The 13,304-nt window shown below is 40.4% G+C and overlaps 1 protein-coding gene across 3 annotated transcripts in view; it reads left to right on the top strand.

The window, feature by feature from the left end:
• Positions 1-13,304, top strand: part of gab3 (GRB2 associated binding protein 3) — a 50,812-nt gene that overhangs the window by 26,998 nt on the left and 10,510 nt on the right. The window contains exons 1-2 of one of the 3 annotated variants that reach the window (XM_012864751.3): positions 3,905-4,164; positions 8,666-8,966. The exons of 1 other annotated variant lie outside the window; for it this stretch is intronic. In XM_012864751.3, coding sequence (XP_012720205.2) covers positions 4,093-4,164; positions 8,666-8,966 — 373 coding nt within the window. In that variant the 5' untranslated portion in view covers positions 3,905-4,092. Of the gene's footprint in view, positions 1-3,904; positions 4,165-8,665; positions 8,967-13,304 lie in introns of those variants that run through there. One more of the 3 variants, XM_012864752.3, reaches the window with a different exon arrangement.

The raw sequence follows: 13,304 nt of genomic DNA, 5'->3' as shown, positions 1-13,304 counted from the left end.
GATGGATGTTCACAAAACAGAGTGAATGATGGCAGAGTAGAAGATGACTAACAGGCCTTGTCAAAGGTTGTACTTTTTTCCATAGGAAGTGAAGTCTCTGCCTATGTGAGGGCCATCTTGTGATCCACAATAGACACAGTGTTGTCGAAGATGGTTAGGGGGTGGAGTATAGTGGGTCCAAGAAGTCCACCATTATATCCATGTGTCTTAAGCGAGTTAAGCTCCAGGTTGTATGACCACACCTCATTTTCCCACTAACCAGGGTTTGTTCAGGTGTAGGGCTGCCCCTTTTCCTGACCTTAGACCTGTACATATTGACCTGAGATAGTGAAGTGGAGTATTCTCACCCACACTTAGTTACAAGGACCAAACGTACAGAGGTCCTGAATTATAACATATAACAACATGTCGGATTATACTGAATATATTCAACATTTGTTTACAAATTGATGTTTTTATTCAGTCATGATTTAAATACAATTCTGTTTAGCCCCCATTAATTTAGCAAAACGCATAAAGTAATAACTACATAGAGCTGGCTGCAGGATGCAGAGAGTTTAGGGATTACAAGGCAAAAATAAACCCTACTTGGACATAAATCCAACCATCATAACTTGCCACCTGCTGGATTTCTAAATCTGTTTGGTCCAGACCAAATTCCTTTATTTTCTGCAGCATCTAAGCTGCCAGGGGTGTGGCTTTGATTGACAGGTGTCTTGGATTAATTAGATTGGATGAAGAATGACAAAAAACGTGCTGGGAGTGCAATCTTTTAGCAACCAATCCGAGATCAGCATGAAGTCACATGGAAGCCAAACGTTTAAAAACATACATACACACTTGTTTGGCTGGTACCCCTTGCCACTAAAATGTATGTAATTAGTCCAACAAAAAAAAAAAAAAAATGGAATGGGAATGCTGAAAAATCAAGTCAGGCACATTTTATGAGAGAACAGATGTATTATTTACTTTTTAATTTCACCTTTTTGTTCCCTTTTTTGGCCAGTGACCTAGCGCCCCTTATTAACAAGCTGCCACTTCCCTAGACACACCGTCATCCCTACTGGTAAATGTGGTGGTGGCAGCATCACACTGTGGGGATTCTTTAGCTGGGTTAACAAAGCTGGTCAGAGTTGGAAAGAAGATGGATGAATCTTAAAACAGGGCAGATGGTAATAACAATAGATAACAAAGTACTAACTTGGTAATATCTGTGATACCTGGAACGTGGAGAGGCAAAGCTCTTACTGCGTGTTACATTGTTCCTGTTTTTCTTAATTCCACCTGTGAGGAAGGTTTGATGTCATAATCATGCTGAACAAAATGGTTTTACCAAGAAGACACAGTTATTTTCAATAATCATACAATTATGTTTAAATTCACAGGAGACTGTCACGTCAGAGCATTACACCACCAATTGTGCAACAGAGCAATCCGACAGATTAGAATAACCAGCCAAAGGTTACTCTAGTTCAACAAGGATACTAAATTGCTGAAATAACAGCTTTTGACCTGCTATTTTTTCTGTGAGATGCTTTGTGACATGTTTCTAAGCCAGACAGGCAGTTGTTGGCCAACAGACCACACAGGGGGGAAATAAGAGCAGACAGAGAAGGCCCACAAGCTACAGCTCAACCATATGTTGACAATGAGATCCACGCTAGCTCTCAAAGTTGTAGAATACTGTGCAATGTTGGAGGGATTTGTGAAAAAGGAGGCACGTATGAGCACTTTACCTAACTCAGTATTATGGAAAAGCTTGTGTTAATTAAAACATCTGTATGTGTAACTGTGTTGACAAAGCCAATGCCCTAAACAGCCACGGGGGATCAAGGAGAGAGAGAGAGAGAGGTTAGTATTGCTCAAAGGTATGTGGACGATGGTAAGTATTTGTATTTGATCTTTATTAGGTCAGCAGTTGTTACAACTTCTGAGGATTTTGGGGTTACTTGTGTTGGTGAACAGGTTGGTAGGTGGAGCTGAGCGGGGCTACGGAGTTACTGTGCAGCGGTAAAGAAGAAGAAGAGCTCAGGAATGGCAGTGGAGATAGAGGGAAACAAAGAGTGTGCTAAACACATAGCCACCTTGGAAATGAAGGCACGAGGGACAACAATGATTTAATTTAATTCTACAGACATACTGTAGAAAAAGGAAAATACATTTATAATACTGACGTTCATGCCAGAAATCGCTTTCTGGCATGAAAGCTTTAAAAGTCTACGAGAAGTGACAAGTCTGAAAACACATAAATCATATGTAAACTGCGGAATTCATCCACCCGTACAGAAATAAAGAGAACATTACACACAAAATAATAATAATCAGTTTTGCATACAGTAAATTTAACCTGACCCGACTTTAAACATTGAGAGGGAACATGCCTAGTACCCTGGAGCCAGATTGTAAAATAATTTGAATTGTACTATTTTGCCGTACTAACAGGCTTGGTAGGTGGAGAGGCTGCGCCTGCCGTCAGATCTTAGATAAAAGGAAAAAACAGAAAACAGAAAATGCAAAAGAGTGCGCAGCATTTACGTAAAACCGTTTCCAAAGAACCTCCGACAGGTGCTGTAAGATTGCTTTTGCAACGTTTCTCTCACCACTTTTTTTACATAAGAACACGATAAGTTACTTTTGAAATCTGAACAACAAACTATTAAAATTCGTGGTAAAATGTCGTAACAGGCGTTTAGCACCAGCAGTAAATGAAGTAAAATAAGAAAGTAGCTGTACGATCACAGCCATAAACAGCCATAAACCTGGTAACTTTATAATGCACGCTCAGAGACCCCACTGGAAGTGTGAAGGAACTGTGGAATTACTGTCTATTACTTATGCAAAGCACTGCATGAACATCCCTTGTCCATACAGTGCTTTGCATAAGTAACACATTTTGTCAAGTTACAGCCACAAAGTATTTTATTAGAATATTATGTTAGACTAACATAAAATTGTACATAATTGTAGAGAGGTGCAGAGAAAAGCACTTTTTTTCCTCATCCAAATAGAATTCAATTAAATTTTATTTATATAGCGCCAATTCATGAAACATGTCATCTCGAGGCATTTTACAAAGTCAAAATGAATCATATTATACAGATTGGTGAAAAATGTCCTATATAAGGGAACCAGTTGATTGCTTCAAAGTCCGGACAAGCAGCATTCACTCCTGGAGAAGCGTAGAGCCACAGGGAGAGTCGTCTGCATTGTCCATGGCTTTGCAGCAATCCCTCATACTGATGCAAGCATGAAGCGACAGTGGAAAGAAAAAACTCCCCATTAACGAGAAGGAAAAACCTCCAGCAGAACCGGGCTCAGTATGAATGGTCATCTGCCTCGACCGACTGGGGGTTACAGAAGACGGAGCAATAAAAACAAAGAATAAAAACAATAGCATCCCACAGCATGACGCTGCCACCACCATGTTTTACTGTAGGGACAGAGTGCGCAGTATTAGCTGTCCTGTAAAATGCTACATGGAGCATTTTGCATTAAAGGCCAGAAAACTCAGTTTTGGTCTGATCTGACCAGAGAACCTTCTTGCGCGTGTTTGCCGTGTCCCCTAATTTGCTTGCAAATGGCCGCTCTTCGATAAAGGGGTAAAGAAGGAGTAAAAGAAGGTGAATAAAAATACACCACTACAAAAAATAAATAAATAATCAAGATTAAGCTGTCGCATAAAATATAACAAAATAAAATGAATTAGTTACAATGTTATAAAGTATGAGGGGTGTGAATAGCTTTGCAATGCACTGTGTAAGAAACGAGATAGCATCAACACATAATACATATTACCAGCCTTTCTCTTCATCAACACCTTCTCAGGCATCCACTCACAAGCTCTTCTCGTTCTCTCCCCCCCTAAATGTCTCTCTCTCTCTCTCTCTCTCCCTCTCTCTCTCTCTAGGTCAGTGTGATCAGTTTCTTTACTTCCTCCTTTTTTAGAGTGGCTAAGCTGAATACCAGAACACAGGATATGCTTCACATAGCTCTTAGTTTCACAGCAGCAGCAGCAGCAGTGGCAGCAGCGGCAGCAGGAACAGCAGCAGAGGCGGTGGATCAGCCGTGAGAACGACACGCTCTGCAGTCAAGATGAGTGCCGGGGATGTGGTGTGCACCGGCTGGCTCATTAAATCTCCCCCGGAGAAGAAGCTGAAGAGATTTGTGAGTACAGAGGCACAGATCAGACACTTGTCTTTGTCCTCTGCTGAGACGTGGAAGGGGAGGCTGTGCTGTTTCACCTTGTGTTTGCGTGCCTGTTCGGGGCTTATAGATTCTCACACACTCTGGCTTGGGCATGCTTATTGTGATTCTGGTCTTCCTCATATTGTTTTTTCCTGATTTTTGGAGTCTGTCACTTCACCGCTGAGCCGACAGTGTGCAGTGCAGATCCCCAAACAAGTGCAAAATGCACATGGATACTACTCCCGTGGAGCTAGTGTACTTGCACGTATGTTGCTCTCTTGAACAGCATCCAGCCTTCATTGTTTTGTGGTTGTTGGGATCATGTGATGGTGTTGGGCTGCTCTGTGTGTGTTTTCGTGGGCTGCTTGCGTGTATTGTGAAACATGGGAAGTAATGTCAGCAGCAGTCAGACACTTAAGCGACAAGCAGAAATAGTCCCGCTTTATGATGACTGTTTTTGCACTTCCTCTGCATGAGTGGAGTAGGCGGAGGGTCGTTTGACAACAGCAGTTCAAGGAAAGGCTGGGTGGAGGTGTGCGTGTGTCTATGCGCTGATGGGGTTTGGGGTTCGGGCTGGAAATAGAAACTTATGCTAATCCTGCTGATTATGTTTCTTTTTTTCTTTCCAAGAGAGTTAGTTAGACAGCCATATTGTTTTCCCTATTCAAATGTCAGCCACTGGCACAGTGCCGTATGGAAATTTCAATTATCTTGCTCAAAATAATCTTTGTGCACCCCGCTGGAGGCTGTGTTTAAGCACCACACTTCATTCTTTTTGATGTAACAGTTCAGGCTGACCTAAATAAACAGGATAATATGGCGTTTTCTTCCACGTTCGGCCGCGTTACAACAATAAACTTTGTTGTATGTTATTGGGATTTTATATCAGGGATCAATACAGAGTAAAGAAAGGAAAATGACACCTGGTTTCCTATTTCTTGTACAAATAGAAAGGTGAAAAGGGTGGAGTATTCAGGTTCCATTCACTACAATTACAGCTGCAAGTGTTTCTGGCGTATATCTCAACACTTTTACTCATCAGCAGACTTTTTTGCAAAACAGTTTAGGCTCAGTCCCATTGGTTGGACATCAGAGTGATCGTTGAATTTTAACCCCTATTACAGTAACCTGGATTTAGGTCTGGATGTTGACTAAGACATAAAAAAGCTCTGATTTAACTGTTGTCCTGCAGGAAGCTGAGCCTCCACCACAGTCTCAAATCTGTTGCAGCATCTAACAGGTTGTATTTAGCGCCAGTAATCTCACCATCAACTCTAACCGGCGCACCAGTCCCTGTTGAAGCAAAGCCTCCCCACAGCATAACACTGCCGTGGCTGTGTTTTGCTGTGGAGATGGTGTGTTCAAGATGATCTGCAGTGTTAGTTTTCCAATACGCATAGCATTTTACGTGTCGATCAAGAAGTTAAACTTTGGCCCCATTGGACCAGAGCCCTTTTCTCCATGTTTGTTTGGGTTATGGTAAACTGTAAATACAACTTATTTCTTTAATTAAGGCTTGTTTTCATCCCTCCCTTCCATAAAGGAAGGATTTAGAGTACAAAACAAATAGCCGTCTTGTTGACAGATCCTCCCACCTGAGCTCTGAATCCCTGCAGCTTCTCCAGAGTTACCACTTTCTATTTCTCCGTATGACTCTGACATTCACCTGTTATGGGACTTCTAAAGTCGATTGCTGCACTGTGATTAAAGGGCACTGAATGCAGCAACACATTTTCCGAATTGTATCTGTAAAATGTATATTCTTCAAACTATGCATCAATATTCTTTCACATCCCTGCGGTATGCTTTTTGCGTTGGTCTTTTATATAAAAATAGATATGTTTACTGTTGTTTCATGACACAAAGTCAAAAAGTTTAAGGAGTAAGAATACTTTTGTGGTTGTGCAGTAATACACAAAACTCTGCATCTTTTTATACCTACCGGATTGCAAACAGGAGAGATTCAACCTGGACAAATCTGAGTGTCAGTGAGTGAGTCCATCCATCCATTTTCTAACACGTCTTTCCCTTGTGGGGTCGCGAGGGGTGCTGGTGTCTATCTACAGCTGTCTATGGGCGAGAGGCGGGGTACACCCTGGAGAGGTCACCCTCTATCGCAGGGCAACACAGAGACAGACAGGACAAACAACCATTCTCGCACACACTCACACGTAAGGAGAATTTAAAGAGACCAATTAACCTAACAGTCATGTTTTTGGACTGTGGGAGGAAGCCAGAGTACCCGGAGAGAACCCACACATGCACAGGGAGAACATGCAAACTCCATGCAGAAAGACCCAGGTAGGACTTGAACCCATGGCAACAGCTGCGCCACTGTTCAGCCCAGCGAGTGAGTCATTTCTGCAAATGTATAAATGACCCAGTTAGGAATGACTCAGTTTTGAGGAAAGATGTTAAGATTTGACCAGAGTTTACTTTGGTCACATGATGGCAGAAAACGCTAACTTCTTCTAAAAAAAAGTGAACCAAAGATACATGAAAAAAACCTCATGATCAGGCATGTTTTTGCCTCACAAACGTTCTTTTCGTCTTGCCTTATGTTGACTTTACACGTGGGAAATAAATTAACTTTAGCCTGATGGAGAAAAGATCAGGCGATAACCTGAGAAAAATCGGTTTTCTACATTTCTCTGTAAGTATATGCCATGTAAACATCATTATGTTTTTTTCTCCTGGAGGACTTACCTCAGTAAACAAAACAACATATTTTCACCGGTGCCTAAAACTTTGCATAATAGTGAACACACACTGGATCGAGCTGCCATCTGTAGTTATGGTTTCCTCTAAAACCCGGCAGCACTATTAGCACCAAATGTGTTGTGGGCCGACCAATTTCCTGGTAACAGCGCATAAATACATGACTGGCTTGTGCAGAAAGAGATCGCCCACAAACAACAAACAAAATACCTATTCAGTATGATCACATCACTGACCCCCAACGATGCACTTAAAAGCCACCAAAGACCTTAGAAATTATTTTATCCTTACAGTAAACCTATTGTGACTTACTAACAGTATTGTTCTACTTAATTATTCAAATTGTTGGATTTTTTCCTGAGGAATAGCTAATTCTTGACTGAAATAGGTGAAATTGCTTTAGGCAGTACTTCTTATAAGCTTGTAGTAAAGCGTGGAGTCAGTTTTCAGCATAAACCAAGAGATGTATAAATACCTATTTCGTTGTGTTAGAAATTTTCTGCTAAATACAGTCAACTTCCTCTTCTCTGCAGTTCTGGGAAACTGGAGCTGAGGTTCCGCTTACTGACCAAAAGAAAAGCAAAAAGAGAAAAAAAAAAAATGTTTAAAGCTGCAAAGTTAGCTGTTGGGAGCAGAAGTTCTGGCCAGATTCTCTGATCATCAACAACAACAAAGCAACAACAGTGATCTGAGGAGCAGAGCTCCTGGAACCATGCGGCAGCCGCAGTGCAGAAACTAAGAATAACATTTACAAAAAAATGTCTTCAGGGTTTCTGCGCCTTTTAATAAGTTACATTACAGACATTTATCACCTTTTGAAGATCCTAATGATTCAAATTTAAGACATAAATGAATTATGGAAAACAATTTCATGCCTCACATACTTGGTTAATAAATTATATTTAACTTATCTAACAAGATGAGCAAGACCAACACAATTTCGACTACTCATGTTGGTTATCTTTAACTCCTCCATGCAAGTCTTGTGCTCTTAAATACTAGGTTTCCTTACTTCAAAGTTTATCTCCACAGTATACAGGAGCCAGCTGCTGAAGTAACTGCTTTCAAGGCAAATTTTGTTAAATCTAAACTTTCCCATGATAACAGTTGTGGATAACAGAACAATATTTTTTTTTAAATCCTAATTGCCTGAACAAACAAATCTTAGGGCGTTTCAGGAGCTTCTTTACGTAAGAATGAGTTTCTGTCGATGTATTCCATAGTTACCATTTAATGCTAGCCTTTGAGACCTGACTTGCAGATTTTGATTTATTTTTTATTATTATTATTATTCTAAGGACTATGAGATGTAAGGAGGAATAAAATGTCTAAAAGAATTTTGAATTCAACAGAAAGTGAAGGAATGGGCAGATTCTTCCCATTTATGTGTGAAAGCAGTCGTCTCCAACCTTTATTCGTGTTTTAATAAACTTAAAGTAAATGCATTAAGGAACACGCTTCTGGTTGAGGCATTTATAGTCTGAACATTGAAGGAGTTCTTAGTTTTGATGCATTTCATACACATGATAGATATTCAGATTAGATCTGCTAAATGCCAGTCAGAGGCTATTGATGAGATGTGGTAGATTCTGATTTCTAGAGGACAGGTCATGCATCTTTTTACCATAAATTCCACAGCGACAATACGACAATAAAATTGTACACATTTCACATACAAATTTGCTTTAAAATGAAATACTAATTCAAATCAATCAAACAACACCTCTGAGATGTTAAACATTGTTTTCCTTCCACCTTGCAGGCATGGCGAAAGCGCTGGTTCGTGCTCCGGACGGGGCGCATGTGCGGCAATCCAGATGTGCTGGAATATTACCAGAGCAAGAACTCCAAGAAGCCGATCCGAACCATCGACCTGAAGGAGTGCGAGGTGGAGATGCTCGACAGCCAGCTGCGGATAAAGCGGGACTTTCACGGGAAGCACCTCTTCGTGGTGAAAACGTCTTCCCGTGTTTTTTACCTGGTTGCCAACACGGAGGAGGAGATGAACGGCTGGATCAGTAGCATCAGTCAAATTTGTCGATTCGGGAACATGGAGGAGGCAGGTAGATACGGATATCTTGTTTTTTCTGTTAGTTTGCACTTTGTTCTGCCTAAACTCTGCTCTAGAATAGACCAAGCGCGCAAATACACCTGTCTCATGGAAAAAAACAAACAAATTCACTCTACTTCATGGGAACAACACCAGAATATGTGGTGTCACTTGTTCTTTTGAAGGAAGTGGCAAGCTTAGAGGTAAACATTATGAGGTCAGGGCTGTTTGTGTGGTTTCTTTTTCTGCTTTGGCTGAAAACACAAAGCCAGAGTCAGTTTCAAACAATAAGTTGCAGATCGCTGGCTGTAAACATGGAGTCCTGTGCGAAATTATCTGGACCCCTTGATCTCTTCAATGGTCCCACTTAAACCACAAACTAGAGAGCTTTTTACTTGGATGTTTTAGTAAACAGCGAACACTAAGTAGCACATACATTGGGAAGTGGGGGGAAAATGATGCATGGTCTGAACATACTTTGTCAAGAAAGATCTGAAAAGTGCGGTGTGCTGAGGCACCGTGTGGATCAGTGGTAGTGCAGGCTCACCACATATGGAGGCTGTAGACCTCCATGTACCCAGATTAATATCTACACCTGTGCCAGTTACTGCATGTCTTCCCCTTTTCTCTCTGCCCTTCCTCCTGTTAAACTTCTATTATTAAAGGCCACTAGCATCACAACATCTCCTGGTCTTCACTGCAAAACTGTCAGTCTGATTGGATGATAGATTCTCAATTAGATTTAAATCTGGATTTTGATTGGCTCATTCTAGCACGTGAACATGCTTTGATAATTTCAGCTCTGACTGTGTGTTTAGGGTCACTGTTCCTCCGAAAACTAAACTGCATTTCAAGTAGGCACAACCTCTAAAGAAGGTTTTCTTCCAGGATTGGCCTGAATTTAGCTCCATCCATCTTTCCATCAATTTTGACCATTTTCCCTGTCACTGGCAAAAAAAAAAGCAGTTCCACAGGTTAATGCTGCCATCACTATTTGTCATTTTTTGTGCTATTTTCATTAGCTCAATGGGCACAAATTAGCATTTTGAATAGCAATAATGTAAATGCACCAAAACCAAAGGCCGTTGTCCATAGTTTGCCCCTCTGCCAGATTGCACAGGCTGAAAAACTAAATTAATAACTTTGTCTTTTAAAATGTAACACCATCATCATATACAATTATGATATAATAATTGGGATGGATGCCCAGAGTTACCACGGGACTCTGAAATGTTTCTCTGAATAATCCTCCCTTTAAGCGTAGGAGGGCGACCATGTGTTGGAAGACGAGCACTTTTTGATTGAACAGCGCTTCATGAGCTCTTTAAAGCTTGGGGTCATTATTTTAAAACATGCTTTGGTCTTTTTCTCTTTTTTTACGTGTCCTGTCTGGCAGTGTAGCACTAAGAATTGCTTTCTTAACGGCAAAGAGAGCCCAACAGATTTACTTTCACAAGTAGAGCATTACTGCTTTCGCTACAGCGCTCTGCTTGATATAGATGCAAAAAACTTTATTTGGTATTATTTTGGGATTATTTTAAAATGTGTAACTTCAAAAGGTAAAAGAGAAAGAAAAGCAAGAGAAAAAGATGAGGTAAAATTTTTAAAGGGAGAAAAGGTAATAAAAATGGAGCAGAAGAAAAAGAGAGTGCAAGATAACATCCTTGGAGTCTGCTTCTGCATCTGCAAAGCCAGCCGAAAAAACTATCACAGTTACAAATGACCCATGCCTTTGAAAAAGTCACTGAAAAATATGCAGTATCATTTAATACAAGATGTATTTAGTGACAGAACTAACCATAGGGTTTATCTGTATAGAAGTGTAAACATCTGGCACCTGTAGATGTTTGTTGGTGTGCACTTGTATATGTAAGGTTTATCCATAAGAAAAATGCTTAAGAGTGGTTGTGAGGAGCCAAAGACTCCCAGAGCACCGAGGCAGACTCGGGGGGAAACCCGAGTCTGGATTGCTCCACATTGTATTTTGGGGTATCAGACTAAAGTGGGCTGATTCCAAATACACATCAAATGTTTTAAATTTTTCTTTGTAAACAACCCCCCTTTAAACCATTAAGCCTTTTCCCACCACTTCACAGTTATTGGCTATTTTGTTCGGGACTGCCCTTCTAGGTAAATACAGTGACACTTGTGATTGCAATGTGTGAAAAGATTCAAGGGCTATTGATATTTTTTTTAAGTACTATATTTAAACTGTAGCTTTAAGAGAGACTCTATGAGACCAGATGTGCAAAGAGCTTTGGCGACCTCTGACTGAGTGACTTACCATGAGTACAGTCCTATGCTCAGGCCTAGCGTCACAACCTGAAAAGCACAGATCTGCACTCAAAGTTAAGTAATTCACTAAAACCGCATCCTGGCAACAACTTTTTTCTTAAATCAAATTCAGCTAAACAAATTTCTGTTATCTTTGTAAAATAAAAAAAAACTGCAGGCAGACAGACAAACAACATAAAATACATCCTCCTCAGCTCCTTTCTTGAAAGAGGAACCAGAAACTTTATCATCTGGATGTGCGTCAACATTTTGAGAAGTATGGCTTTGGCAGTTTGGGCCTATTAACAGACCGGCATGTGATGCTGCAGACATAACTCTAAATGAAATGCATTTATTCTAAACAAAGCCTAGCTACGGCACCAACGCTAGGAGGGGTGCTGCTGGCAAAAATGAAAAAAAATAAACAAAGAAGAAAATAAAATAAATAATATAATGATGAACAACCACGACTGGTGCCCTTTGCTTTTTTTTAACATAGAAATACATCTGTCATTGGAAACAACTCACCCCTGTATTTTAAACGATTCAAGATTCAAGATCTTAACCTTCCATATTGTTATCTGAATTATATTTCACACAATAATCAGATTTTTTATTTATCACTTTTCAGGCTTACCTTTGAACTAAATATTAAAGAACAACACTTGTTCCCCCTCTATCTACATATTCTCTAACATCTCTCTCTTCATGTGATGTTATTTTGGCTTTTTGGATGTAGGTCGTGCTGCAGGTCTGCTCTTGTTTTAGTTTAAAAGGTTAGATTAAGTTATTATAAGCTGCCTAATGACTGCACTGTACTGTAGCTGCTGCATAGCAATAAAAGCGTAGCACAAGCCGCTTCATGTTAGAAATCCTTAACCTCAACCGGATCGTTTTTTTATGTTGAACACATCGGGTAGTCTGTCTGCTGCAGCTACATGTTTTGCTTTCGCTGTAGAGCAGCAGATAAATCTAATCTATATCTGTCCCGGGCTGATGCGCAGAGGAAATCTTTAACACATTTGTCCACCCATTTGAGACTCTAAAAGTCTATCTGCGTGTAGTCTAAATATGAAAAAACCTTGTCCTTTTTAAACCTCCGCAGAGGCTGGAAGCAACGTGAACGCCAGCTCAGCACGCAGAGTCAAATTCCTGCGTGAACACACTTTAGCCACATATTTGACCTTTTAAAAGGACTCTGTTAAGAATGACCACAGCGTCCTTTAATAAAAGCTAGCGCGCACACTTCTATTTTAAATGATAAAAGTCTTACAAGGAAACGTATTTGCTGATGTAATTTAACCTTTAATACATCTTGCTGTGGTACGTTAACATTTCAGGGCCACAAAAGCATCTTCTAGAGCTGGCTCTGATGTTAAATTTAAAGACAACTTATTAGAATAGAATAGAATAGAATAGAATAGAATAGAATAGAATAGAATATGTTATTTGTGATCACAGCAAAATTTCTCTTGGAGTTCTCTGGTTCACATTATAGTTCACATTACACATAATAAAGGCAAAAACAGACAAACAGACAGGCAATGAACAAGGGTTAAATTTTTTATGTTATTTTGTTTTATTTTTTTGGTAGGAGGAAAGGATCTGAAGTCTTAGACTGGTTACAGTCTGAACTGGCATTTCATCCAGCGAGTTGGCACAAAATGACAACGCTTTTTTTTTTGGTGCTTAATAACTGGCTGATTAATTTCTCTACTACCGAGCGCTGAAAACCGTTCAACAATCACAGGTTATGAAACCGCGATTGCAACCACCAGAAGCATCTCAGGCCTCCCCGCGGCAGCAAACGCGCCAGCGAGGGAGGTCTGCTGCCTTTTCAAATTTCTAACACCTCAATCTGTGAAAGATTTCAGTTCTGCCAGCGAGCTGAGCTTCAGCCGGGCAGAATGCAGGATTTACTCGCACGGGCGACAAATCGTGGCAAACATTCTAGCGGCAAATCAACTCGTGTGTCCGTTAGGTTGTTTCCAGCACTTAAAAAAAAAAAAAAAAACGTTTTAGATGCCGCTTGTGGTGCAGCCTGATGCTGCTGCTTTATCAGTACAGATAACAGCAG

The sequence above is a fragment of the Fundulus heteroclitus genome, chromosome 11 (assembly GCF_011125445.2).
Source record: "Fundulus heteroclitus isolate FHET01 chromosome 11, MU-UCD_Fhet_4.1, whole genome shotgun sequence".
Lineage (NCBI taxonomy): Eukaryota > Metazoa > Chordata > Actinopteri > Cyprinodontiformes > Fundulidae > Fundulus > Fundulus heteroclitus.
The sequence above is the reverse complement of the archived record's forward strand: the minus strand, read 5'-3'. Positions and strand labels throughout refer to the sequence as shown.